This window comes from Bos javanicus, chromosome 15 (genome assembly GCF_032452875.1).
Source record: "Bos javanicus breed banteng chromosome 15, ARS-OSU_banteng_1.0, whole genome shotgun sequence".
In the NCBI taxonomy this organism is placed as follows: Eukaryota; Metazoa; Chordata; class Mammalia; order Artiodactyla; family Bovidae; genus Bos; species Bos javanicus.
This window is the reverse complement of record NC_083882.1, coordinates 24,405,325-24,430,414: the sequence shown is the minus strand read 5'-3', so window position 1 is coordinate 24,430,414 and position 25,090 is coordinate 24,405,325. Positions and strand designations below refer to the sequence as shown.

Here is a 25,090-nt window from a genome sequence, read left to right as displayed (position 1 = left end):
TCTTGTGAGTAGAGCCATTTGAACTTGGATGTGCAGATAGCTCTGAGACCCTGATGTGTACCCAGAAGTGAAATCGCTAGACCATATGGGAGTCGACTTTTAATTGTTTGAGGAGCCTCTGTACTGTTTCCCGTAGCATTTGCACCGTTTTATAATCCTACCAGCAACGCAGAAGAGTTCCAGTTTCTCCAAATCCTCGCTAATACTTGTTATTTTCCGGTTTTTGGTGGTTTTTTTGATGGCCATTCTAATGGACGTGAGGCGATAGCAGCACATTGAGGTTTTACTGTGCACTTTCTCTGACGACAGTGACACTGAGCATGCTTTCATGTGCCTGTTAGCCATCTTACATCATCTTTGGAGAAACGTCTATTCAGGTCTTTCACCTATTTTACAATCAGATTAGTTGAGTTTTTATTGTTGTCGAGTTGTAGAAGTTCTGTATATATTCTGGATATTAACTGTCTGTCAGATATATGATAGGCAGATATTTTCTTCCATTCTGTAGATTGTCTTTTTCACTCTTTTGATTGTGTCCATTCATGCTTTTAAAGTTTTTTACAAAGCTTGATTTAGCTGTGTTTGTTGATTTTTGTTTTTGTCTATGCTTTTGGTGTCATATCCAGAAAATCAATTTCATGAAACTTTGTGTTTAACGTTTTGAAGAACTGCCAAACTCCATTCCTCTAGCTCCCCCAGCAACTGCATGACTTTACATTCCCACTAGCACTACACGAGGTTCTAACTTCTCCACATCTTCACTGACACTTGTTATTTAGCCTTCCAAGTGGGTGTGAAATGTTAATCTCATTGTGGTTTTGATTTGAATTTCCTAATGGCTAATGATGTGAAACATCTTTTCATGTGCTTATTGGCCATTTGTGTATCTCCTTTGGAGAATTGTCCATTGAAATTCTTTGCCCATTTAAAGTTTTTTTTTTTAATTATGTATTATTTTATTATATTAAAGTTGGTCTTTTTATTTTTCAGTTGCAGGAATTAATGTATTCTGTACATAGTTCCCTTATCAGATAGACAATTTGCAAAATTTTTTCTCTCATTTTGTGGGTTGTCTTTTCACTATCCTGATGGTATCCTTTGAAGCCCAAAGTATTTATTTGATGATGTCAAATTTATCAGTTTTTTCTTTAACTCTTGTACTTTTAGTGTCATCTGGAAGACGCCATTGTCTAATCAAGGTCATGAAGATTTACCTATTTTAAGACTTATTTTACCTCTTATCTTGAGGGTTTGATCCACTCTTTGAGTTCATTTTTGTAAATGATGTGAGGAAAGAGTTAAAAGTCATTTTTTGGCCTGTGGCTATCCAATTGTCCCAGCACCTTTTGTTGAAAAGATATTTTTTCTCTGTTGAATTGCCTTGGTACCTGTGTTGAAAATCAGTTGACTACAACCATGAGGTTTATTCCTGGACCGTCAATTCAGTTCCACTGATTCTGTTCCATTGATCCATACATTTATTCTTAGGCTGGTAGACAAGGTCTTGATTATTAGTTTTGTGTTCTTTGTGATTTTTGTCTTTATAAATTATTTCATTGCTCATGTATAGAAATTCATTTAACTTTTGTTCATTGATGGCTTATCTAACCACCTCTTATTATTCATTATGCCCATTTTCCATAGATTATTTTGGGCTTCATTGTATATGTGAATTACGAGTTTTGTTTCTTACTTTGCATTCTTTATTTTTTCAACTTTTATTTTCTTATCACACTACGTGAAACTTTGAGAGCCACGGTGAGTAAAAGCCCTCACAAGAGACATCTTCATCTTACTCTTGGTTTTAAAGGAAATTTCACAATTCAGTATAAAGTCTGCTGTGGGTTTTCCATGGATAATTCTTTCTCAGTCTAAAAATACTTTTTCCCTTCCTACTTGGCTTGGAGTTTTTATTCCTTGATAGAGGTTGAATGTTATCAAATACTTTTTTCTGTATCTATTGAGATGATCATTTTTTCCTTTAATTGTTTAGATGATGAATTTTACCAGTCTCTTTTCTAACAGTAGCTCAGTATTTCATTTCTACAGTGAATTCAGCTTGGTCTTAATATATAATCTTTTGTGGTGCGTTAGCAGGATTCTGTTTGCTTATATTCAGGCTTTTCACGTCTGTGATCGTGCGTGAGCTTGTCATTTTGCCTTTCTCTTACTGTCCTTGATTGGCTCGGGATGTGACAAGGTGTTATGCTGGCTGTGTAAAGTGGGTTGAGGAGTATATTCCCTATTCTCTAGAGTAGTTTGTGTGAGATCGAAAGTACCCCTTTTTTGAATGTTTAACTTTTACCTGCTACTTTACAACAAGTACATTATTTAACCTTCAGGTATGGGATATATTTCTGACCCTGTGAAGTAAGGCTGCAAAAGGGGGTGTTTGATTCGTTGTACTTCAGCAGCTTGTTGTTACTGTACTGTTAGCTAATCTTAAGGTTACAGTGTGGCAGTAAGTTATTACTTTGACTCTGGCAAGGAGTAATCAAGTTGTTTTTTCACAGATGAGCCATTGTAGTGAGAGCTAATTTTGTGACTGCTTTTACCTTTTTGCCTTCAATATAGACAATATAGACAGAAAGGCAGTGTTTCCTGCATGTAGACTAATTAAATTTCTGTTTATCTTACAGAAGTGATAGACCTTACTCACGATAGCAAGGATGATCTTCAGGCTGCCATTGCTTTGAGTCTGCTGGAGTCCCCCAAAATTCAAGCTGATGGAAGAGATCTTAACAGGTTATTGACTTAATTTATAATCTTTGCGCCACACCTTAGTGTGTAGGTCGAAGACAGTTCTGCCAGGCTTCTTTAATTGCACCTAAATGAAACTTCTTTTACGAGAAAATTTAAATTCATGTTAGCTTACTTACTCTTTGGTTCACTTTTGAAGAAGCTAAATATGATAAGAGTCTTACTGCAGCCTGCTGTCTTTGAGTTGAGTAGAAACTGCAAGGTATTGTAGTTTTCAGTTGATAGGATGGAAACCAAACTAGTGCAAATATCTGATAAATACATATTCTCTTTTTTTTAAGGTGTCTATGAGTTGGTATTCTGTTCATAAACCTTGAGCCTTTGTAAACTTTGAGAGTTACATTGTTGGCTATTTGAAAATGAAAGTTATCATTAACTCCCCTGTCTCAGAAGTGACTAGACGGATATATTTTTTGAATTGGTACTGATTTAGTGTTGGTATTGTTCACAAATACCCAGTTCCAGGGGTGGCATGTTAGTTTGTAGACACGTTGATCACCTCCTGTTGTGGAGTTGCTTAGGACCATGATATGTGTGTGAAACAGTTTGGAGGCGCTTATCTTTCGCAGTGTCTCTCTTACCTCTTTCAATGGCAAGTCTGAAATAAGGCACTTTCATTGAAATGTAAAACTTTTAATAGTCTTGAGTCTCAACTCGGTTCCATCAGAGGCCTTACTGGTAATAATCTCTGCTAGGAAGAATGTTAACAACTTTATGTTTAAACCTTACTTTTCATTTATGTTAAAACTAAAGTTATGATATGCCCAGTGATAACCCAGTTAGTAGTGTACCTGGCATTTTGAATTTCCTATGAAAGGTTATCTACAGCCTCCTTATTGTTGTTTAACTCTTTTCTTTTTGATGTGTGGTATGTTGGCACAATATAGGATGCACGAGGCAACCTCTGCAGAAACTAAACGCTCAAAGAGAAAACGCTGTGAAGTCTGGGGAGAAAATCCCAATCCCAATGACTGGAGACGAGTTGATGGTTGGCCAGTTGGGCTGAAAAATGTTGGCAATACATGTTGGTTTAGTGCTGTTATTCAGGTATGAAATTTTTAAGAGACAACTGTGTCTTTTGGAGATAGTTTTGTAATGTATTAAGCTGAAATATGAGAAAAACAGCTTTGAAAAAAATGGAGAAAGATAAATAAAACTGGAGCATTTTCCCCACGGTATGATTGTATTTCGGTTACTTTCTTATGTTTCGGACCTAGACGCTCTGGTGTCTAAAGCGGGCAGTACTGAAAACAAAGTCTTCTGTGCTTTTAAATAGGTTGAGTGAGTGGTGTGTTACAGCAGAGCACGAGTTAATTAACAAGGAGAAACCCGTCTTTGAGAGGCTATTGTAAGGGACCAAGCAGGAAGGAAATGGTCGCGGCCTGGAATGGAAAAGTGGCATAAACTGTGGAAGGTGGGAATAAAAACATTCTCAAGGTGTTCAGGAGATCAGATGTATAGAGCATGGCAGGCAGCCTAGTAGGGATATGTGCAGGAAGGGTTGAGGAAGACCAGATTTCTGACTTGAGCTACCAGGTGGGCAGCAGTGCCGTTTGACACCAGAGGAGGAATAATTTGCATGTGTGTTAAACGTGGGGTTTGGTTAGTTTTAAAACATGCTGAGCTGTAGGGTCCACATGGACTACTGGGTAGGCAGTTGTCTTTGTGAATCTGTTGTTCAGTAAAAGGACCTGGGCTGCAGATAAAATTCTGGGAATCAGTAGCCTGTAGTTGGTGATCAAGCCCCGTGGATGGATGGATGAATTACCCTGGGGAGCGTGTTGCCTCTTAAACTTAACGTGGCTGCAGTGCAGCACTTGACCCCATCCTGCAAGCTTCTCCTTCATTGTACTTGACAGCAACCCAACTGCTCAGCCAAAAACTGAATCCTCTGCTTCCACGCATAAAACCCATGGGTTCCTTCAACTGACTCCTTGCCTGGCACTGTTTTAGCGCTGGGGAAACAGCAGTAGATAAAACAAGGCCCACACTCCCAGGGAGTTTGAAAAGAGTGGGACATACAGGATACAAATTACATATCAGGTGGTGCTAAGGACTATAAAGACGAATGAGAGTAAGAGGGACTAGAGAGGAAAGGGGTGCTGTTCATTCAAGGGGGTTGGGTAAGGCCTTTCTGCCACGGTGAGCATCCGAGCAGAGGCTGGACTTGGGCGAGGCATTGGATGGGCCATGTCGTTACATGAAGAATGTTTCTTATGATCACATAAAGAATGCTGCAGACGGCAAGTACAAAGACTCAGGGTCAGGAGCTTAGTACGTTGAGAAATAGGGAGAAAGCTGGGACTGAGTGTGACCAAGGGGGAGTAGCAGACAGCAGTGACAACAGCGGTGGTGGGGGTACGGGGAAACCTGGGGGTCATGCCGAGGACTCAGGAATTATGAGAGGTGGTAAGTGTCGGAAGGTTTGGAGCAGACAAGTCCTGTGAGTCTGCTTCCGCTTTAAGCGGCTCACTGGCTTCTGTGTCGAGAATAGGCTATAGGGCATTCATTGGGAATTAGGGATGCCAGTCAGTTCTTTCCTTTTGAAAGAGAGGGAGAGAGATTGACCAAGACTGAAACCCCGCCCTGAGTTGACGTCCCTCCTGTGAGAGATGATGATGAGGAGACAACTGAGAAAAGTTTCAGAGAAAGCATGGGAAGATGGGACAAGGAGCGTGTGGGGAGGGCTTGGTCTCCAGTAGCAAGAGGGCAGCAGAGTAACAGCAGAGGACAAGGAAGAAGTGATGACTGCTAACTCAGGTTGAAATGGTTCCTAAATTGTCATTTTTTCCTCTGAAATAAGCACCACTTTCTGAGACAGCGTGGAAAAGATGACAGAATCTCTTTAAGAGGGTGAAAGTTAAAAAGAGTTGTCAACAGCGGGAAACCAGTTGGCACCAGACCACAGCAGTAGAATTTCTAAAAATATGAAGCTCTGCTTGAGCTTATAGACTTAAACGCATAGTGGTATCAGTGTGCCCTGCTTTATCGAGACTTTTTCTCTTGGCAGTGCTCCACACTGCTTAAGTGGAAAATTAAGTTCATTTACGTTGGAGGATTTGCTGGGTTAGATGAAAGAACGAAAGGGCAGTTTGAGAATTTAATGAAGGGTGGTTAAAGATCATGGGATCAAAGCTGGGGAGAGGGCAGAATGATGACAGGAAGGAGGTAATGACTGGGGAGACAAGGAAGATACTCATTTGCTTGGGTTCCTGATGACGTCGAAGCACAAATCTCCTGTGGGCCACTGGGCCACTGAACACATGAGCCAGAGGACAGGTTATGGTTCCGGAGGGGGGTGTTCTGAATTTGAGGTCTGACCTCTGGCAGTTGTTTCAGGTACTGACATATCCTGGGTGTGGATGAGGGTGTAGAGATGGAGCCGAGGAGTAGGTCACGAGAGGTAAGATGCTCAGGGAGCCAGCCGGAGATCCCCGGGCTGAACAAAAGTACCTGTGCTCCCTCCATGAATATAAGCCAGACAGCTGCTGTGTGCCTAGTGCTGTTCTGAGCACTTGAGATACAGAATTGAACCAAACCCAGACTAAGCCTTGCCCTTAGGAAGGTAGATTGTTATGAGGCAAGATGGACAAGGAACAGTAAATAGAAAATAATAAATTGCTGGAAAACTTAACTAGGTAACTAGATAGCTAAGTTTCTATACTATGTTAAACTGTGGTCGGTGTGGTGGGAAAGAGAGGAGGGTGAGGGAGACTGGAGCTGCCTTGGGAGGGCGGGAGGAGTTTCCCACATCGACTGCGAGATCAGGCCAGGACTCTTGAGGGGCTGAGACTGGAGCACATGCCTGGGCAGCAGGCAAAGGGGAGAGCCCATAGCTGCCGGGGGCGGGGGCAGGGGTTGGGGGTGTTCCAGGCGATGGGACCTTCCTCGTAGGGCCCCAGCATGGGCGCGAGCTTGGCATGTTCAGGAGACTTCAGAGTCCTGAGTGGCTGGAATGCTCGGAGTGGAGGTGAGAGTCATTGGAGGTGTTGTTGGAGAGGTAACTTGACTTTTGTTCTGAGTGACATGGGGCGTCTCATGCGGGTTCTGAGCGGAGGAGTGATGGACTCTGGCGTGAGTTTTCAAAGGCTCCTTCTGGTCCCTGAGGAGAGCAGAATGGAGGGGTGAGGATGCAAGTGCTGAGACGTGTGAAGGGGGCTGCCGCAGTCGTCACCACGAGGCGTGCTGGCCGGGGCCAGGCTGGTGGCCGTGGGAGTGGAGGAGAGGTTGGAACCTTGATTTATTCCCAGGGCAGAGCTGAGAGGGTGTCCCATAAAGTCACCTAGGAAGGATGGCGGACTTGGGGTAGTCAGAAGACCTCTCACCACGTGACGGTCTTCAGTGACTCAGGAGCTCTGTTTTGGTCACACATATTAGAAAGATAGTGAGAAGGACCTGTGTGGAGAGTGGGCTGGTAGAGAGGAGGTTCTGGAGGCAGGGAGATGATGTGTGCAGAGCAGGGAGTTGGATTAGGTGCTTGGGACTGAGGGAGAGGAGGTGGTTATGAATAAAATAGTGCCCCAGAGGCAGAGTGCAACGGCCTTCTTACTGGATGTCAGTGGTTAGTAAAAAGAAAGGGGTCAAAAGATTATTCTGAAGTTCTAAACTCTGATGCCTGGAGGAGGAGGATGTAATTAGTGCTAGAAAGACTTCAGGAGAAGCAGCAGATGGTGGACGGCCAGTCGGTATCGGACTGGGAAATGTGAGTAACGTTAACTCACACTGTCGTCGTTTTTAAGAATCACAGCATCTTTGGGGGACACCAGACTTTGGTGAAGCTGCAGACGTGCAGTGAGGAGACTTGGGAATGTAAAACCATTTTTCTCACGGTGGAAGAGAACTCCTGGAACTTTCCTGTTAGCAGAACAGGGATGAAACTGAGAGGAGTGGAGATGGGCTAGGTAGACAGGGGAGGTGGGAAGAGAGGAGAGCAGGTGGCAAGCAGAGCTGAGCATTCCCAAGGCCTGGCTCCAGAAAGAACTTTGCTATCCCAGCCTCACCTGACTGAAGTTGCCAGGCCAGGTGTCCACTCCTCCTGTTGGCTGAATCCCAGTGGAGCTTGTGATGTTCCCAGTCCAGGTGTACTGTTGGCTGAAACCTGCAGAGCTTGTGATGGAGTGTGGGAGGTTGGAGGCCTGTTGTCCACCCAGGCTGCCCCTTCAAGAGTTCCGGTCTATGGGCTAGAAGGCTTTTTCACTGGAGGAGTATGTTGGGATGAGGAGTTAGGGTCATACAAGAGGTTTTTTAAAACATCAACTTTTAAAAGAGAGTTAGTTAGTCATAGTTGGAAAAATGTGTAATTTACAAGCAATAAAAAGGAATTCCTTTCCCTAATTCTGCCAGTCCAAGATATCTATTATTATAATGTCTTAAAATACAGTACTTACGACAGAGTGGAGAATAATGAACACAGCTGTACTCACCACCCAGTTTTAGAAAGAAATGTTTCAAATCCCTGTACTGTTGAGTCCCTGTTGTGCCCTTCCGCACCTTCCTAGATACACCCACAGGGGTATGTAACCCTAAACAGTGTACCGTGTTGTTTTATATGATTAAACTTCATGTACACAGCATATACTCTTACTTTTCTACACGGGATGTTTCTGAGATGCATCCATGTTGATATATGTCACTTTGGAGCCTTCGTTTTTACTGTGTATGTGTCCGTTTTATGAAAACGTTGTTTCTGCAGTATTAATGACTGTATAATAATCTGCTGTGCAGGTGCACTGTAGTTTATGTAATCTTTTCCTATTAGCCATTAGGTTGCTTCTAGTTTTTCTCTAAAAAGGATTAATATTCTTCCTGCTAAATTTTTGTACATAGCCATTATTTCCTTAGAATAGAATTACCAAGTTAATGGGTTATACACATATTTTTAAGATAAAAAATATTTTTTTGCTGCAGTTATTTTGAAAGAAAGGCTATTAATCCATTTCCTTCTTTATTTCAGTCTCTGTTTCAATTGCCTGAATTCCGAAGACTTGTCCTCAGCTATAGTCTACCACAGAACGTACTTGAAAATTGTCCAAGTCACACGGTAAATTGATGTTGAGGACTCTTCACTGTTCAGCCCCTTTCATCCCAAAGACCTTTGGATTTTGGTTAAAGCTGGTGACTGTGATGTTCTCTGGCTTCTGCAACATTTGTTTCCATTTCCTGATGACCCCTTTTATTTCTTTGTGACAAGAAATAAGGATTTACAAAAACGCGAAGTTAAGCAGGAATAAAATGATAAAAATAGTTCTAAGAAAGCAACGAGTCACTCTGGTGGCCTCAGCTTTTCTGCCACTGGGCCTCCTTCAGGCTCCTTCAGCCATTTGCACTGAGTGATGCAGAGTAGATGACGTGACGCTGGAGGCCTGGACCATCATAGAAGAGATTTCAGCTCATTCTTGCCAAAGGGGGTAGCCTTCTGCCCAGATCAACCCTGCCCCGCCAAGGTTTCACCATGGTGATGCTGTTCCCAGCAGGAGGGAGGGCAGCGGCTTTAGAAAGGGAGCACTTTTGCTTTCTGATAGCATTCTGTCTCTGGCTTCTGTCAGTACACAGGTAGGCTTGGGTTTAGGGCAGTCCCCACCACAGCCCTTATCAGAATGCTGGTAACAATTTGAGACCTGACTCTGATCCAGATCTTCATAAATGTAAATTAGGGAGTGATTGTTAACAGTTTTCTCTTTACGTGTTCTGATTTTCCAAATACGAGGTTATAAGTATGTATGGCTATCTTTCCTGCAGGAAAAGAGAAATGTCGTGTTTATGCAGGAGCTTCAATATTTGTTTGCTCTGATGATGGGATCAAATCGCAAGTTTGTCGACCCTTCAGCAGCCCTGGACCTCTTAAAGGGAGCGTTCCGATCCCCTGAGGAACAGCAGGTACAGGAAGCCTCTCGTCCTGGAGCTTGCAGTGATGCCTTGCGACCATCACTGTGATGCTGCTTTGTCTCGGCTGTAGAATAAGCTGTGAACGTGACGGTGTGGGGCTTCAGTGCCCGCTTTTGCCCTTTATAATGCTTAAGGAACAGGCGGTGAAAAGGACGGACATGCACGTGTGTGTTGTGTAGAGGAGGCTGGCGGTGCTAAAGGAAAGAAGTAGGAGAAAGAATAGAGTTTTCCAGGGGCTGCTGAATTAGAAAGGAGGAGTTTGGAAGATACCTCAGTGAGTCATGGCAAAGGGTCACAGAGGAAAAGAAAGTCCGTCCTTTTTCTGCACCTTTGTCTTGGAATGGCCCAGATCGAAATCCTAATTTTAAAACTGTCTAAACCCGAGTTCAGTAGCTTTTCTGAGCGATCTTTCTTGTCTAGTCACAAGTCTATTCCTTTCCCTATCTCCTGTTAAAATCAAAACTAGCACTGTTCATACAATTACTTTTTTTTCTCCTCTGTTTGTCTAAAGGTCCTACAGTTCTACAGAATTCTCAGAATATTTAAAAATGTTTCCTTTCTCCCCACAAATCTCCCATACAGTCTGTTCTTTGAAACCTTCTAAAAGGCCTAGCTGGAAGTGTTTGATAGTTTGTTACAAATAGCCGTGGCTGGAAGGGGCTGCGTTTCCTTCTAGTCAGAGATCCTAGCTCCCCGTGTGCTGTCTGCAGCCTTGGGCTCCAGTGCTCCTTGTATCTTCATGATATTTGGACCTGAACAAGAAATCTTGTGCAGTCATAGAGCCTTACTCATCGGTGGGGTAAGGGCAGAGTTTCATTTGCCCACATACAGTGTTGAGTCTAACTCTTCTGCGCTTTGTGCCTCTCTTACAGCAAGATGTGAGTGAGTTCACACACAAGCTCCTGGATTGGCTGGAGGACGCCTTCCAGCTAGCTGTTAATGTTAAGTGAGTGCGGCGGATTTGTGCATTCTCCTACTCATAGCAGTTCACTGAGGGTGATGATACAGGAGAAGATTATTCTTCTCAAGTAGAAAGTACTGATTTTTTACCAAACCCCATGGGGTAACCACTCATATTTGTCATTGTTTATCCCCCTTGCCTTTGGCTTTCCCCTCTATAATCACATTAACCTGTAACTTTTTACTAAAAGGGCCATAGCTATTAACTTTCAAAAGTCAACACCTGTGCTGTAAAATGTATTGAAAGGTCAAATCAATCCTTGATGTGAGAATGGAGCTGTAATATGAATACATTGAATTTAATTGTTTCAATTACTGACAGAAGTAAAATTCAAGGCAAAGAATATAAATACCTCTTACCAAATATAGATGCAGAGGTATTTGTTTCCTAAGCTTTTTTTTTTATAACTCTACATGGAAGAAGTATGTATCATAAAACAGCTTTCCAGTACATTTAAGAAGGGATTATAGAAATAAACTTCTCTTTCCATTTCTATTGTGCCACCAGGAAAACTTTTTCATTTGAAAAACTGCACAAGAGGGCTCATTCTTGCTTTTGTACAACTTCTGTACCTTATATACTTCTGTCACTGGATATGGATGTTATCTACTGAACAGACACACATACATGTATTTGCATGTATGACTTATTAGACTTTCAGCTCCTTAAGACGAGCAATCATGCCTTTGTGTCTCCAGAATTTAGTACAGTGCTGGGCATATACTTGATCAGTGAGGTTTTGAACTAAACTTGTTCAGTGAGTAACTAATCCTTTAGACCATACCTGGCTCTTAATGAAAATGTTTTATTTTTGTTTTTGAATGATTGTTTGGTTTAGTATATTGCTTACCTCATCCAAATGGTACAGAATTGTTTCCTTGTTTTAAAAGTAGCAATCCCAGGAACAAATCTGAAAATCCAATGGTGCAGCTGTTCTATGGTACTTTCCTCACGGAAGGGATTCGTGAAGGTAAATCCTCTGCTCTAAATGTTAATTCTCAACTTGTGACCACATGTGTATTTACTGTGGAGAGGCTTGAGAGTCAGACAAATGCAGGTCTGAATACTAGTTCTGCCTCTTTGATGTGTGTGACCATGGACAAGCTCCATGATCCTGGATCATGAATCCTCAGTCTCTTCATCTGCAAAATGGGCACAGTGTTTGTTGCAGAGATGTTATATTGAATTGTATAATATTGCCCAGCCCAAACCTGGTATTAATATCAGACGTACACTGATATTTATCAGTTTTCTCTGTTTTTTTCAGACATAATATCTAAGCTCAAAGTTCCGTTGAGTCAGACTGCCAAAAATGTGTATCTCTTCTAGTGGCTTATCTAGCTGCACATTGGACACATGGCCAGTCGTTCCGCATCTAACCCTTGTCATCTTTTACCCTTCTGATAGCCTCCTTAAAACAATCTATAATCGACTATCATCACTTCCCCAAAACAGCATTTCTTACTGTTGTATACAACTAGCCAAGTGTTCCAATACCCTATTTGTTTTATAATTTTTTGTGTATATAAATGAGTAATTTTACGTATGTAAAGATACGTGCACTTCCCTATGTGTATACTTTTTACAGTTTGTGTTAATCAGGATCAAATGTGGTTCGTTTGTGACTGGTGATATATGTCTTTTCAGTTTTTTCCAGAATCTACAGACTATCCCGTCCTCCCATTCTTTCTTCCTCGAAATACATTTTTTTTTTTTTTTAAAGAAATTGGGTTGTTCTCTTATATTCTCTACAGTCTAGAATTTTGCTCTCACTTATCTGTGATATAGTTTAGCATATTCCTCTCTGCTCATCATTTCATAAATTGATAGTTGGATCTAGAGTTTGGCCAGATTCAGGTAAGGCTTTTTCATTAGTCAAGACTAATCTGTAGATGGCGGGACAGTCTTTGATTAGGAGGCATGTTATCTCTGGTTGTCTTTCTTTTTTATGAGGTTAGCAGTTGTCAGTGATCTGTGAATGGATCCACTGGTTCATCAAGGCCATGTATACTTCTAACCTGATTTCAGCAAATTGCTGAATTAAGAAGATACTGTTTCTGTGGTGCCAGGAAAAAAGCTTTAGAAAGCAGTAGTGATGCCTTTAAAAAAGCAATCTGTCTCTTTGCCTAGGAAAGCCCTTTTGTAACAATGAGACCTTCGGCCAGTATCCCCTTCAGGTAAACGGTTATCGTAACTTAGACGAATGTTTAGAAGGGGCCATGGTGGAGGGTGACATTGAGCTGCTTCCTTCCGATCATTCAGTGAAGTACGGACAAGAGGTGAGTTGGATATTTTTGCTTTTGCCAATGACAAAGCCAGTTAAATAGGACTGAGCTTTTGGGCAGGCTGTTTTCACATCATGTATTAAATAACTTTTTACACTTAGCAGGACTTGTACTAGTCTGAAGTGTCTCATGAGTTGGTAAGAGTAGTGAGTCTTAGTGTTTGATAATTAAATTCTTGTATAATTTGAGTTAATCATATAAAGGTTGTATGCTGCCTCTGATGTTTTAAGTATGATCAAGTTTCTCTCTTTCTGTTGAAGCCTACCTGTACCTGAGTAGGGAGAACCCACTGCCTCCATATTTTCGGAGGGTAAAAGTACAGTGATTAATTCCTATGGTATGCCATTTAGAATATCTTCCCTATTATAGTATTTACTGTTCTCAGTTGTAAATTCTGCCTTTTCTTTAAATTTTTTTAAATTTAAGATTCATTTATTTGTTTTTGTGGGTTGGAAAGAAAGGGGGAAGGTGAAGGACGGGTAAGGGTAATTAATATCTCAACATTCCCATTGGGTTAAGAATTAGTGAGTTATATTGTAGCATAATTGCCAGCACCACATAGCTTGAATTATTCTCCTTTCATCATACATTTTGAAACAGAATTGTGCTTTTTATGAGTCCAGTCCAGTAATTACTTAAAAGAGGAGGAAAATCTTTCTTGAATTTAACAGGGAGCCTGACATGAGCCTTGTCAAAGTACATTAGCTGTAGAGCAGTGTTAGAACGGGGAGAGAACTGTTGCCTCCCTGGCTTTTCAAGGAGCATGTTGATTCCTGATTGGGAGGCATACCATCTGTGTCATCTGTACAGAGCTGACGCATGCTCTTACAAAAGAGAAAGAGTGTTTATTCACAACTTGGACCTCTGGAGACTTTTATTCAAGAATCAGACCTCTCTATTAAAAAAAATAGATGGAGAAGGCAATGGCACCCCACTCCAGTACTCTTGCCTGGAAAATCCCATGGACGGAGGAGCCTGGTGGGCTGCAGTCCATGGGGTCGCGAAGAGTCGGACACGACTGAGCGACTTCCCTTTCACTTTTCACTTTCATGCATTGGAGAAGGAAATAGCAACCGCTCCAGTGTTCTTGCCTGGAGAATCCCAGGGACGGGGGAGCCTGGTGGGCTGCCATCTGTGGGGTTGCACAGAGTCAAACACGACTGAAGTGACTTAGAAACAGTGCCTGTTTAGATTTAGCTCTGAGGAGGTCAGGCAGACTGTCTGGTTCACCTCATGCCAATAAGGGTACGTGGAGGGAATATAGCTATTTGCATCTTTGGTAAAGGGAACATTTTAAAGTTATTGGTATGAACCTCTGCCACACAGGTGAATTGAACAGAAATGCCTTTCCTGGTTTAGTCTTTCCTCATCTATGATCAGTGACAGTTGAGATCTTTTTTTAATAACTCAGTACTTTTCTTGAAACTCAAGGTAACTTAATAGGTTGATTTGACAAAGTGCTTTGTGATATCCATAAATTCTTGGAATTCACAGATTTTTTTCAGAACCCTCAGAATCATGAGGCTATTTCAAATTTTGTTTTTAGTAGTAAAGGGGATTCAAATTGTGTGTGAATAAGTAGTATAGAGGATGTGTACACGTATTAGTCTTTTTAGACAATTTTGAATTTGTTGGTTGGGCTAGCTATTTTCTCCAGGTTTTAAGCTTCTTAAATGCTGATGATGTAGTGAATGATATGTAGATTTTTGGTGCAGTTCACATATTTAAAGGTCATTATTTCTGATGATGATAGTTGAATTAAAATGTTGTTCACTGGCTTGTAAGTTCGGGGTCTTGAGGGGCGTTTAACCATATTCTGTAAGAAGACATGATTCTGTGTGGGTGTTTTAACTATTTGGGGTTAAAAAAAAATTTCAGTATGAGTTTGATTTGAATATAAATTCTATACCAAAAGAGAGTCTAATGAGGGATAGTTTAAATCTGGCTATTGCTGTTTCCTAAACTTTTATCTCCTGTATTTCTACTCTTGATTTAGCGTTGGTTTACAAAGCTACCTCCAGTGTTGACCTTTGAACTCTCAAGATTTGAGTTCAATCAGTCCCTGGGTCAGCCAGAGAAAATTCACAATAAGCTTGAATTTCCTCAGATCATTTATATGGACAGGTGAGTTCTGTGGTTGATTGTCTTCTTGATGTGCTGTAGCAGAAGTAAGTTAATGTAATATCCATAGTACTCTTCTGGAGGTCTTGATAATATGCAAATTTGGATTCAGTGGATCTAGGTGGGGGCCCAAGAGTTTGCCTTTGTAAGAAGTTCTCAGGGTGATGCTATTTTCTGATCTCTGGACCACAATTTGAGTAGCTAGGCTTTAGGTGAAAGCTCTGCTCTCTGCAATGATGAACAGTATTTGGAGTAGCTGCCGTGTATTTCTTTCTCATCTGAATACTATTTGTATTCCTGAAAAAAATACTAGACAGACTGACAGAATTTTAAGTCTGTTTTATCAACGTATAGTTTACATACAAAGAAATGTTACCATTCTTAAGTGTACAGCCAATGAGTTTTGATGAATATATGCAGTCAAGTAACCACTGCCACAGTCAAGATACAGAATATTTCCATCACCCATGCCCTTTACAGTCAGTCCCTTCCCTCTACCCTCAGGCAACCACTGACTTATTCTCTGGCCCTCTAGTTTTGTCATTTATAAAGTGTTGCAATTAGGGACATTAATATTCATTATGCACCCTGTTGTGGTCATCATCTTTCACTTAGAATAATGTTTTTGGAATTCATGTGTGTTGTTGCACGTATCAGTGATTTCTTTCTTAATATTGAGTGGTATTGCATTGTATGGACATAGCACAATATTTTTTCCATTAACTAGTTTAGGGACATTTCAGATGTGTCCAGTTTTAGGCTATTATGAATATGAATTTTCACATAAAAGTTTTGGTGTGGCTTTTAGTGCTTCTGGGTAAGATACCTGGGAGTGAGATTTCTGGTTGTTGTATGAAAAGTATGTTTTTAACTTTATAAGAAATTTCTAAACTGTTCTCTAAAGTGGCTATACAATTTTGTGTTTCTGTCAGCAGGGTATGAAAGCTACATTTGCTCTAAGTCCTCACCAGTATTTGGAATTATCAGTCTTTAAAATTTTAGCCATTCTGTTGGGTTTATTGGGGCTTTTCTTGGTGGCTCAGATGGTAAAGAATCCACCTGCAATGCGAAAGACCTGGATTCAATCCCTGAGTTGGGAAGATCCCCTGGAGAAGGGAATGGCTAGCACCCACTCCAGTATTCTGGCCTGGAGAACTCCATGCACAAAGGAGCCTAGCGGGCTAGTCCATGGAGTCGCAGAGAGTCAGAAATGACTGAGTGACTTTCATTTTCACTGTTCATTGGGTTTATAGGGATATCTTTATTTTTCTTTTGACTTGTATTTCCATGGTAATGACACTGAGCATCTTTTTGTGTGCGTAATTAATGGTCATTTATATGTTTTCTTAGGGGAGGTGTCTTCTGTCCACTTTTTAGTTTGGTTGATTGTGTTCATACTGAGTTGTAAGACTTCTTTATATATTTTAGATATGAATATAAATCTATCTTTGTCTCTTCCATTTCTTTACTAGTATTTTTAGAAGAGCAGGAGTTTTTAGTTTTGATGAAGTCTAATATATCAGTTGCCCTTTTTGTATTCTAAATAAGAAATCTTCCAACCCAGGGTCACAAAGGTCTTTGATACTTTTTTTCTAGAAATTTTGTGACCTTTACTCTTATGTTCATGTCTATGACCATTTAGAGTTTATTTTCATATATGGTATGTGGTAAGGGGATATTTTTGTAGGAGGCAGTCAGGCAGCATGTGGATATCCAGATATATCAGCATCATTTGTTTAAACAGCTCCCTTTTCCCCACTGAATTACCTTGATACTTTTTAAAAAAATTAGTTGGACTTACATTTGTGGGTCTTTTTCTGGAGGTTTTATTCTGTCTGTTGTGTAATCTTATGCCGGTGCCACACTCTCTTAGCTACTGTGATTTTATTATAAATCTTGACATCAGATAGTATGAATCTCCTACTGTGTTACTGTTTTTTTTTTTTTTTAAATGTGTTGGCTATTCTCAGTTCATTTCTATCTAAGTATTAAAATCATCTTGTCAAAACCCCTGGTAGCTACTGGGATTCTAATTGGGACTGTGTTGAATGTATAGATCAATTTGGGGAAATTGACATTTTAGCAATTTTTAGTCCTCTAGTCCATGAGCATGGTATAGCTTCTTTTATTCAACTGTTTGTTAATTTCTCTCAGCAGTGATTTATAATTTTTTTGTGTATAGTTCTTGCACATATCTGGTTGTTTATTCCTAAATAATTATTGCCTTTGATGTTATAAGGCTTTGGAAAAAAATGTACTTTTCATTTGTCCTTTACAGGTATATAGAAATGCAATAGATTTTTTTTCCTCTTTCTTTTTTAATTGACTTTGTGTCTTTTGGCATTACTAATAAATTCAGTTATTAGTTCTGATACATTTTTGTAGATTCCTTGAGATTTCCTATGTACATGATCCTGTTATCTGCAAATGAAGGCAGTTTTACTTCCTTTTCTATCTATATGACTTTTATTTCTTTTTTTTCACCTTATTGCACTGACTATGCCTCCAGTAAAAACATTGAATAGAAGAGGCAAGAGTGGTCCTTCTTGGATTGTTCCTGATCTTAGAGGGGAAGACTTTTAGTCTTTCATCATTAAATATGATGTTAGCTCTGTATTTTCATAGAGCTAACATAGAACTAACCCTGTGTCTGATTAAGGTAGTTTCCTTGTATCCAAAGTTTGCTGAAACTTTGTGTTATTAATATTTTTAAATATAAATTGTGTTTGTGGGATTATTATTTGCTTAGGTATATGTACAGGAGCAAAGAGCTTGTTCGAAGTAAGCGAGATTGTATTCGAAAACTCAAAGAAGAAATAAAAATTCTGCAGCAAAAACTGGAAAGGTGAGTCATAGACACCTTTGTACTTAGAATGGGGTATTAAAATTGGATAATTTGCTTTTATCTAAAAATTAATTGTGAGTTTAAGTATTAACTAATACATTTTATAAAATGGATAAGGAAAATGTGAAACAGTCTTTAAGATGGGCAGTGGTGGTCCCAGGACACCTTTGACCCAAGTCACATGGTGAGTTATTGACAGTGTACTGAAGAGAAGCCAAGTTCTGATTTCATAGCTCTTTACTTTTTCTGCTGTCCTTGCCATCTTGTTCACAAACACAGGAGAGGTAACTATCACAAAACTCTAATCCCTTTGTCTTGAGAAAGCAGTTTTTGAAGTGCCTGGTGAAGGTAAAACAAGTCAGCAGTGCTGACTCAAAGAGAGGGCTTGTATTTTTGATACATACGAAGTCCTTTCTCCTGTGGAGAAATCATTGTTCATCTGTTCTTGCTGACTGCTTTTGTGAAGTCACCCTATGACTTCCTAAGAAGGAATCAGTGTAACTTCTCTCTAGTCAGAGACTATTAGTTTAGAAAGGAGATTCCATACAATGTCAGTGGCTTTTTTTTTTTTTTGCCTTTATCTACTTACTATTTTTGCTGCTACCACTACTCCATCTCTGACTGCTTCATTGCTAGCTCAGTGATTTCCCTGAGAGGCAAACCCCGCTATACCAGCCTGAGAAAGACCCTGCACCTCTGGGTGCCACTTCCCAGCTCCCTCCCTCTCACTTAGGAAGAATTTACCCAAGACTTGTTATGATCCATCATCTCGTTGTCTTAATAGACTTAAGCTGGAAATTGAGTCCTCAGATACTCTTGGAAGTGGTTTACAGGACTTTATACCTATAGCAATATTTTACTTTAAAAGTTTGAGTGTTGCTTTATAAGATTGGAAAGTTATAATTGTTTTCATACAACATACCTGGTATATTGGATGTATTTTAGCTGAAAAATACTCAATTTGCCAGTAACCAGCTAGGCATTCTGACTTATTTAGATTTTAAATAGCGTACAGGAGTATTTTCTGTAGTATGAATATGACTTTCTTTTTAAAATAAAGTGACTTAAATTTTTGGATAATTTTACTTGAGTAATTACTTTTGAAAAATTGCTTGTCTATGTGTGACACAGTTCTGGGAATCTTGGCAAGGAACTTGCTAATGGATACCATTATGTAGTAGAACTGAGGTGGGAATGGATGGCTTTTATGGTTTGTTTTACCCTTGTTTGAATTTGAGTTTTCTTACCAGGTATATGTATTACTTTTATTATTTAAAAAAAAAAGTTCACCATTTCTTCTGTAAAAGTATCTTGATATCATATTAAAAATAAGATTTCTTGTGTACAGTGTAGACATCTTTTTTGAAACCACTTTCATTCTAATTCTACTGAATTAATACAGTGTATGTAGGAATTCATTAGAAGAACAGGAAAATGATTATGTCTTAGAATTGAAGATAAGTTTCTCAAAGAAAATTTGTTCCTGAAATTTTGTATAAATATCATGTTAAAATACAACAAACCTGGAAAGAGTTAGAGATGAAAAATGATGGCTTAAAATCTTATGACAGATTATCAGTGCTTCAGTTCTAGAAAGATGTTTCCTTTGGTCCAAGGCAGTCATGTACTAATAAATTCTTTCAACAAACAGTGCTTAAGAAGACATTTACCATGTCTGTGGGATAGACAAGGAGTTCAGAGATGGGAGATGTTCCTTCAGTGTTCAAGGGAATGACATGCTGAAAGAAGACCATGGAGAAAATAGATCTTGAAAGATCAGTCAAGTTTAGATAAGTTGATAGCTGAAAGTAAGCCAAAGATACAGATCTAAAGACCAGAAACAGTTATTTAAAGTTCCTCTAGCTTTATATATTCAATATCCTTTTCTTTGAAAGCCAAAACTCTCTGTGGCAGGCACATCCACAGGAGAAATCATTCTGATTCTCTTTTAAATTAGAGAGGATGAAGTGTCTTTGCTACATATCCTCTAACATGTGGTTGATTTTGAGTTGCATTTTATTTTATTTTTCATTTCATAATGTCCTTTTTGATATAGAAACAGACAGTTTTACTTCTCCCTAGTTCTGTGGCTGTTTCTTTCACTTTATTCAGAGAAGAAAAATGTGATTCTCTCCTTTTGTAAATGGAATCCCAGAATTATAGTTTACCTATACCAGTAAGTCAACTTATGTACCATTTAGATTCTCTACTGCAGTGAACTGTAGAATTCACTAAAGTAAATCTCTTTTCTTAGTGTAACATGTGTTAGTAATGGCAGAACTTTGGGTATTACTAAAATAATTAGTTATTTTGATTACATACCGAAGACATTTGTTATTTACTGATTCCAAAGAAATCTTCAGTAATTTATGCCTGGTCTGCACTGTTAAATGAGTACGTGAATCATAGTGTACATAGGACTTAAACTCTGACCTTTGTCAACACCTACTTCCCATTTCCAGCTTTCTCTCTCTCATTTTTCCTAATTTCAGATTACTTGATCTAAAACGCAGCAAAGAAAAAAAACCTTGGGTACATTGGATTGGTACAAAAGTATTTGTGGTTTCAGACCCTGAATTTTAAATCAGTATAACTAGGCTCAAACACATCTTTATTAATCAAAGTAGGAACCATTACAATCAACACATTTTTGCCAACGAGAAAAAAGTACGCTTATTCCCGTAACATAAAAATCTGTACCTTCGGATTCAATGAACTCTTGGAAAGCATTTCCTGCATCCTGCTGGTTGTGGAAGCATTTTCCCTGCAAAATGTTGTTGAGATGCTTGAAGAAGTGGTTGTCAGTTGGCGAGAGGTCAGGTGAATATGGCAGATGAGGCAAAACTTTGTAGCCCGGTTTGTTCAGCCTTTGAAGCGTTGTTTGTGTGACGTTTGGTTGGGCGTTGTCATGGAGAAGAATTGGGCCCATTCTGTTGACCAGTGCTGGCTGCAGGCGTTGCACTTTTCAGTTCATCTTACCCATTTGCTGAACATACTTCTCAGATGTAATGGTTTCACTGGGATTCAGAAAGCTATAGTGGATCAGACTGGCAGCAGACCACCAGTGACCATGACCTTTTTTGGTGCAAGTTTGGCTTTGGAAAGTGCTTTGGAGCTGCTTCTCTGTTCAGCCACTGAGCTGGTTGTCGCTGGTTGTCATGTATAATCCACTTTTTGTTGCACATCACAAACCATAGGAAATGGTTTGTTGTGTAGAATAAGAGAAGATGACACTTGGGAGTAACAAGTTTTTTGATTTCAGTCAGCTCATGAGGGTACCCACTTTCTGAGCTTTTTTACCTTTTTAATTTGCTTCAAATGCCAAACAATCATCGAATGGTCAACACTGAGTTCTTGGGCAACTTACCCTGTAGTTGTAAGAGGATCAGCTTCAGTGATCCTCTCAATTGGTCATTGTCAACTTCTGGTGACCGGCCACTATGTCCTTCATCTTTCAGGCTCTGGTCTCCTTTGCCAGACTTCTAGAACCACCACTGCATTGTACATTCGTTAGAAATTCCTGGGCCAAATGCATTGTTGATGTTGTGAGTTGTCTCAGCTGCTCTATGACCCATTTTGAACTCGAATAAGAAAATCGCTTGAATTTGCTTTCTGACTAACATCATTTCCATAGTTTAAAACACATATAAAATAAACAACAAGTAATAAGCCATTAGCAAAAAAACATAAAGCAAGAAATGCACATTACAATGTATAACATAACCACGTTTATTTAAGAATATATTCCAACATCAAATGGCAAATTTCGGCAACTCAAAACTGCAATTACTTTTGCACCAACCTGATAGTTCAACAGCATTATTTTCAGATTTGAGTAATGATAATATATCTCTCTTCCTTTAAAAAATAGAGTTTACTTTGATGAGTAGAGCCTAAATGTGATTTGAATTAAGAGAAAGCACCATTGGTGTGACTTTGAATAGGAGCCCACCTGAAATGCTTTCTGTCAAGTGTAAAGATTCAGAACGTTGTCAGTTTTCACTTTCGTAGTTAGAAAACTTTTGCTCTATAGATTAATATATTAAATATTGTATAGCCTTTAGGGATAAGCCTTTCCGTTGACTCTCCATATAATAATGTAGCGAGCCTGAAAGAACAAGATGCTTTGGCACTAGAGTACCATTTTCTCTGCCTCGTAGGTATGTGAAGTATGGCTCGGGCCCAGCCCGGTTCCCGCTTCCGGACATGTTGAAATACGTGATTGAATTTGCTAGTACAAAACCTGCCTCAGAGAGCTCTGCATCTCAAAGTGATGCGTGCATGACAGAACCACTTTCTTCAGCACACTGCCTGACTTCTGACCTGACATCCAAGGAAAGGTAACAGAAACAAGTTTTAAAATAGTATATATTGGTGATTTTGGCTTACTCTGAGCTGTGTGCCATGTCTCCACCCGACAAACACTCGCCCCGTGAGAGCTCACGGGCCACGAGCTCTTTGTCTTTCAGGGAAGGGTTTTGCCACTTGAGTGAGTTGTTCGTAATTATTCCCACTCATGTATTCGTCTCACCCAAGGGATAGTTGGGATTATTACAGAGACGTCTTGAACTGTCTGGAACAGTGTTCATTCTCTGCCAGGCCCACCTGGCTCGGAGTTTGCTATAAGCTAACTGCCATGAAAGGCCTTGCCCAGAGGAAAAGTCAGCCACTGATTTTCTAAAACATGGCATTCACTCGTCTGCTATGAAGGAGTCTGCACGTCTAAGTAAACACCAAGCAAAGGGAAACTTACTTACAAGTAGAAAATTAGAATAAGAGAAAGAACTGGCTAGAAATTGAAGAGGACAACCTCCAGCGGCTTATCCAGCGAAGAGACAGAGAGGCCATGGCACGCGAGCCTTGGTTCTCTTCTGGCTCAGCTGTGCCGCAGCCTTTGTGGTCTGGAGGAGCCAGTGGGGCCAGCTCGGATCAAATGTGATCTGTGTGTCCTGGCTAGCAAAAACACTAGAGCCTATAGAAGAGTTTAGACTTTTTTATGTTTTTAAAAGAAACCCAATCATTCCTTTGCCGCCCCTCCCACACACACACGTGTTACTATTCATTCATTCACGTGTGTGCAGAGTGCCTGTTTGGATAGAACATACCAAATGGTAATAGCAGTTATCTCTAGGAGATGGCGCTAGGCACGGGGTGGAGGGAGGGTTCCTTTACTTTTGTACTCTACTTATGTGTGTGTTTGGATTTTTGTAGACTGTTTTCATGTCCTTTGTAAAATATAAATGATTTTAATTTTTAAAAAGTGGTTTTATCTGTTTAATAATATGAAACGATACTGACTGATATTAGATTTTAAAGTTATCTGTGTGTGTATGTGTGTAATCTTTTTTGAGATTGAGACATTTCCTCTTTTGCTTACATTGGCTTTGTTTTCCCATATTTATAGGTCCTCAGGGAAAAGAGGTTTGCTCTGTTATTTTGTATATGGGAGAGAGGCAGGGAGGAAGGGGAGTGAGAGTTTAAGTCAGAGCTGGGAAATTTATGTTCTTCAGTTTTGGTGTGAAACAGAAACCTAAGAACCATTAGATTTGTTTGTATTCCTGCTGATTTGTCTGTGTACAGTTTTTTTGGCGGTAGTTAATTAGTAGATAAATTAACAGTTACTTTACATACATTATTCTCAGTTTATAACAATGATGTAAAGTGGTTGACATCCACCTCTTTCAGCTGAGGTGTTAGATTCCTTACCCAAGGCTGCTACCGTCTCCTTGGGTGTTTAGCTGAGATGCGGTGGAGCTGGAGTTGTCTGCCTGTAAGTTCTGCACCCTGTGCCTTCCCAGAGCGCCACCTAGTTTGCGTTCCTGCGTGCTGGGTATACAGCTGATGCTATTTTTCTTCTGTGTATTTTGTTCCTGGATCCACCTGTCCATCTCACTTTGGTCAGTTACATCTTGGAAACACAATAGTTGATCCCTTAACTACTCCACTCCCCATCTCCTCTTTTCCATGTTCCTTCTCATCCTTTCTTCTTGAGAAGAAGGTTCATTGTTACAAGTGGTTACAGAGCAGGTACCATAGACTTGTAAATTCAGGCGGATGTGAGTGTAATCCCTCCCTGTCCTTTACTAGCTGGGTGAACTTGGGAACACTGCTTTATTTCTCTGAATCTTAGGTTTGAAAGTTGGTAAAATAGGAATGGTGATAGTACCTTCCTCATCAGCTGCTGCTGCTGCTGCTGATGCCTGTAAAGGAAAGGTTTGGCTCAGTAACTTTATAGAGTAAACACTCACTAAATTGTAGCTGTGCTTTCCCACAGAGCAGCTTGCTTTACAGAGTGCATTAATTTAGGCAAAGATGTATTTTGGAAATGGAGGAGAAAATGGCAACCTGCTCCTGTATTCTTGCCTGGGAAACCCCATGAACAGAGGAGCCAGGCAGGCTACAGTCCATGCATGTATGCTAAGTCGCCTCAGTTATATCCGACCAATTCTTCGTGACCATATAGACTGTAGCCCACCAGGCTCCTCTGTCCATGGGATGCTCCAGGCAGGAATACTGGAGTGGGTTGCCATGCCCTCCTCCAGAGCTATAGTCCATGAGGTCCCAAAGAGTCGGACATGATTTAGCGACTGAGCACACATGCGTAGTTCGGAAATTATCATCTGAGCATTTTTTTTTTTTTAATCTTCCTTCAGTACAAGTGAAGAGAGCACGTCTCAGGAAGCTGAAGGAACCTTTTCTTCCTCTGAAGATTCTGTACGCAAGTCTAGGATGGCAGAGCAGCCACTTAAACCTCCCCGTTCTTCCGTGGAAATGCCCGCACACCCAGCTCCTCGAACAGTCACAGATGAGGAGATAAACTTTGTTAAGACCTGCCTGCAGAGGTGGAGGAACGAGATTGAACAGGATATACAAGGTTGGCTCTTTCTGCTTGTCAGAGGGTTACTCTTTGCCTTTTCTGTTTGTGTGAATACATGGAAATTAGGCATCTGGAGACACATCCTGTCATGGCCATGGATTCTGTTGAATTGAGGAATTTGACCTCTTTGGTACTTTTTGTTCCCTGTGAGATTACACTTTGTAATGTGTAATTACAATGAGTGTCAGACACTTTGCGTTAGTAATATAACCATGAAAAGTTCTTCCCTAGATTCCTTCCTCAAATTTTCTGGAAATTCCTGGGTATCTTGGACACACAATGCCACTCACCTTAGAGAATTTTCTGCGTCTGCTGGATTTCTTTTCCCATAGTTTATCTGAACTCTGACTTCAGTT

The 25,090-nt window shown here is 40.1% G+C and overlaps 1 protein-coding gene across 13 annotated transcripts in view; it reads left to right on the top strand.

Annotated features, from left to right (window-relative positions):
- The window catches only part of USP28 (ubiquitin specific peptidase 28), a 71,919-nt gene that overhangs the window by 33,747 nt on the left and 13,082 nt on the right, over positions 1 to 25,090 (top strand). For 4 of the 13 annotated variants that reach the window (XM_061440346.1, XM_061440348.1, XM_061440351.1 and 1 more), the window contains exons 4-14: positions 2,640 to 2,745; positions 3,648 to 3,807; positions 8,714 to 8,800; positions 9,499 to 9,636; positions 10,518 to 10,591; positions 11,500 to 11,576; positions 12,737 to 12,885; positions 14,888 to 15,015; positions 17,762 to 17,857; positions 22,018 to 22,197; positions 24,511 to 24,731. In XM_061440346.1, the coding sequence (XP_061296330.1) occupies positions 2,640 to 2,745; positions 3,648 to 3,807; positions 8,714 to 8,800; positions 9,499 to 9,636; positions 10,518 to 10,591; positions 11,500 to 11,576; positions 12,737 to 12,885; positions 14,888 to 15,015; positions 17,762 to 17,857; positions 22,018 to 22,197; positions 24,511 to 24,731 (1,416 nt within the window). Of the gene's footprint in view, positions 1 to 2,639; positions 2,746 to 3,647; positions 3,808 to 8,713; positions 8,801 to 9,498; positions 9,637 to 10,517; positions 10,592 to 11,496; positions 11,577 to 12,736; positions 12,886 to 12,906; positions 13,229 to 14,887; positions 15,016 to 17,761; positions 17,858 to 22,017; positions 22,198 to 24,510; positions 24,732 to 25,090 lie in introns of those variants that run through there. The other 9 variants (XM_061440347.1, XM_061440345.1, XM_061440350.1 and 6 more) reach the window with 6 other exon arrangements.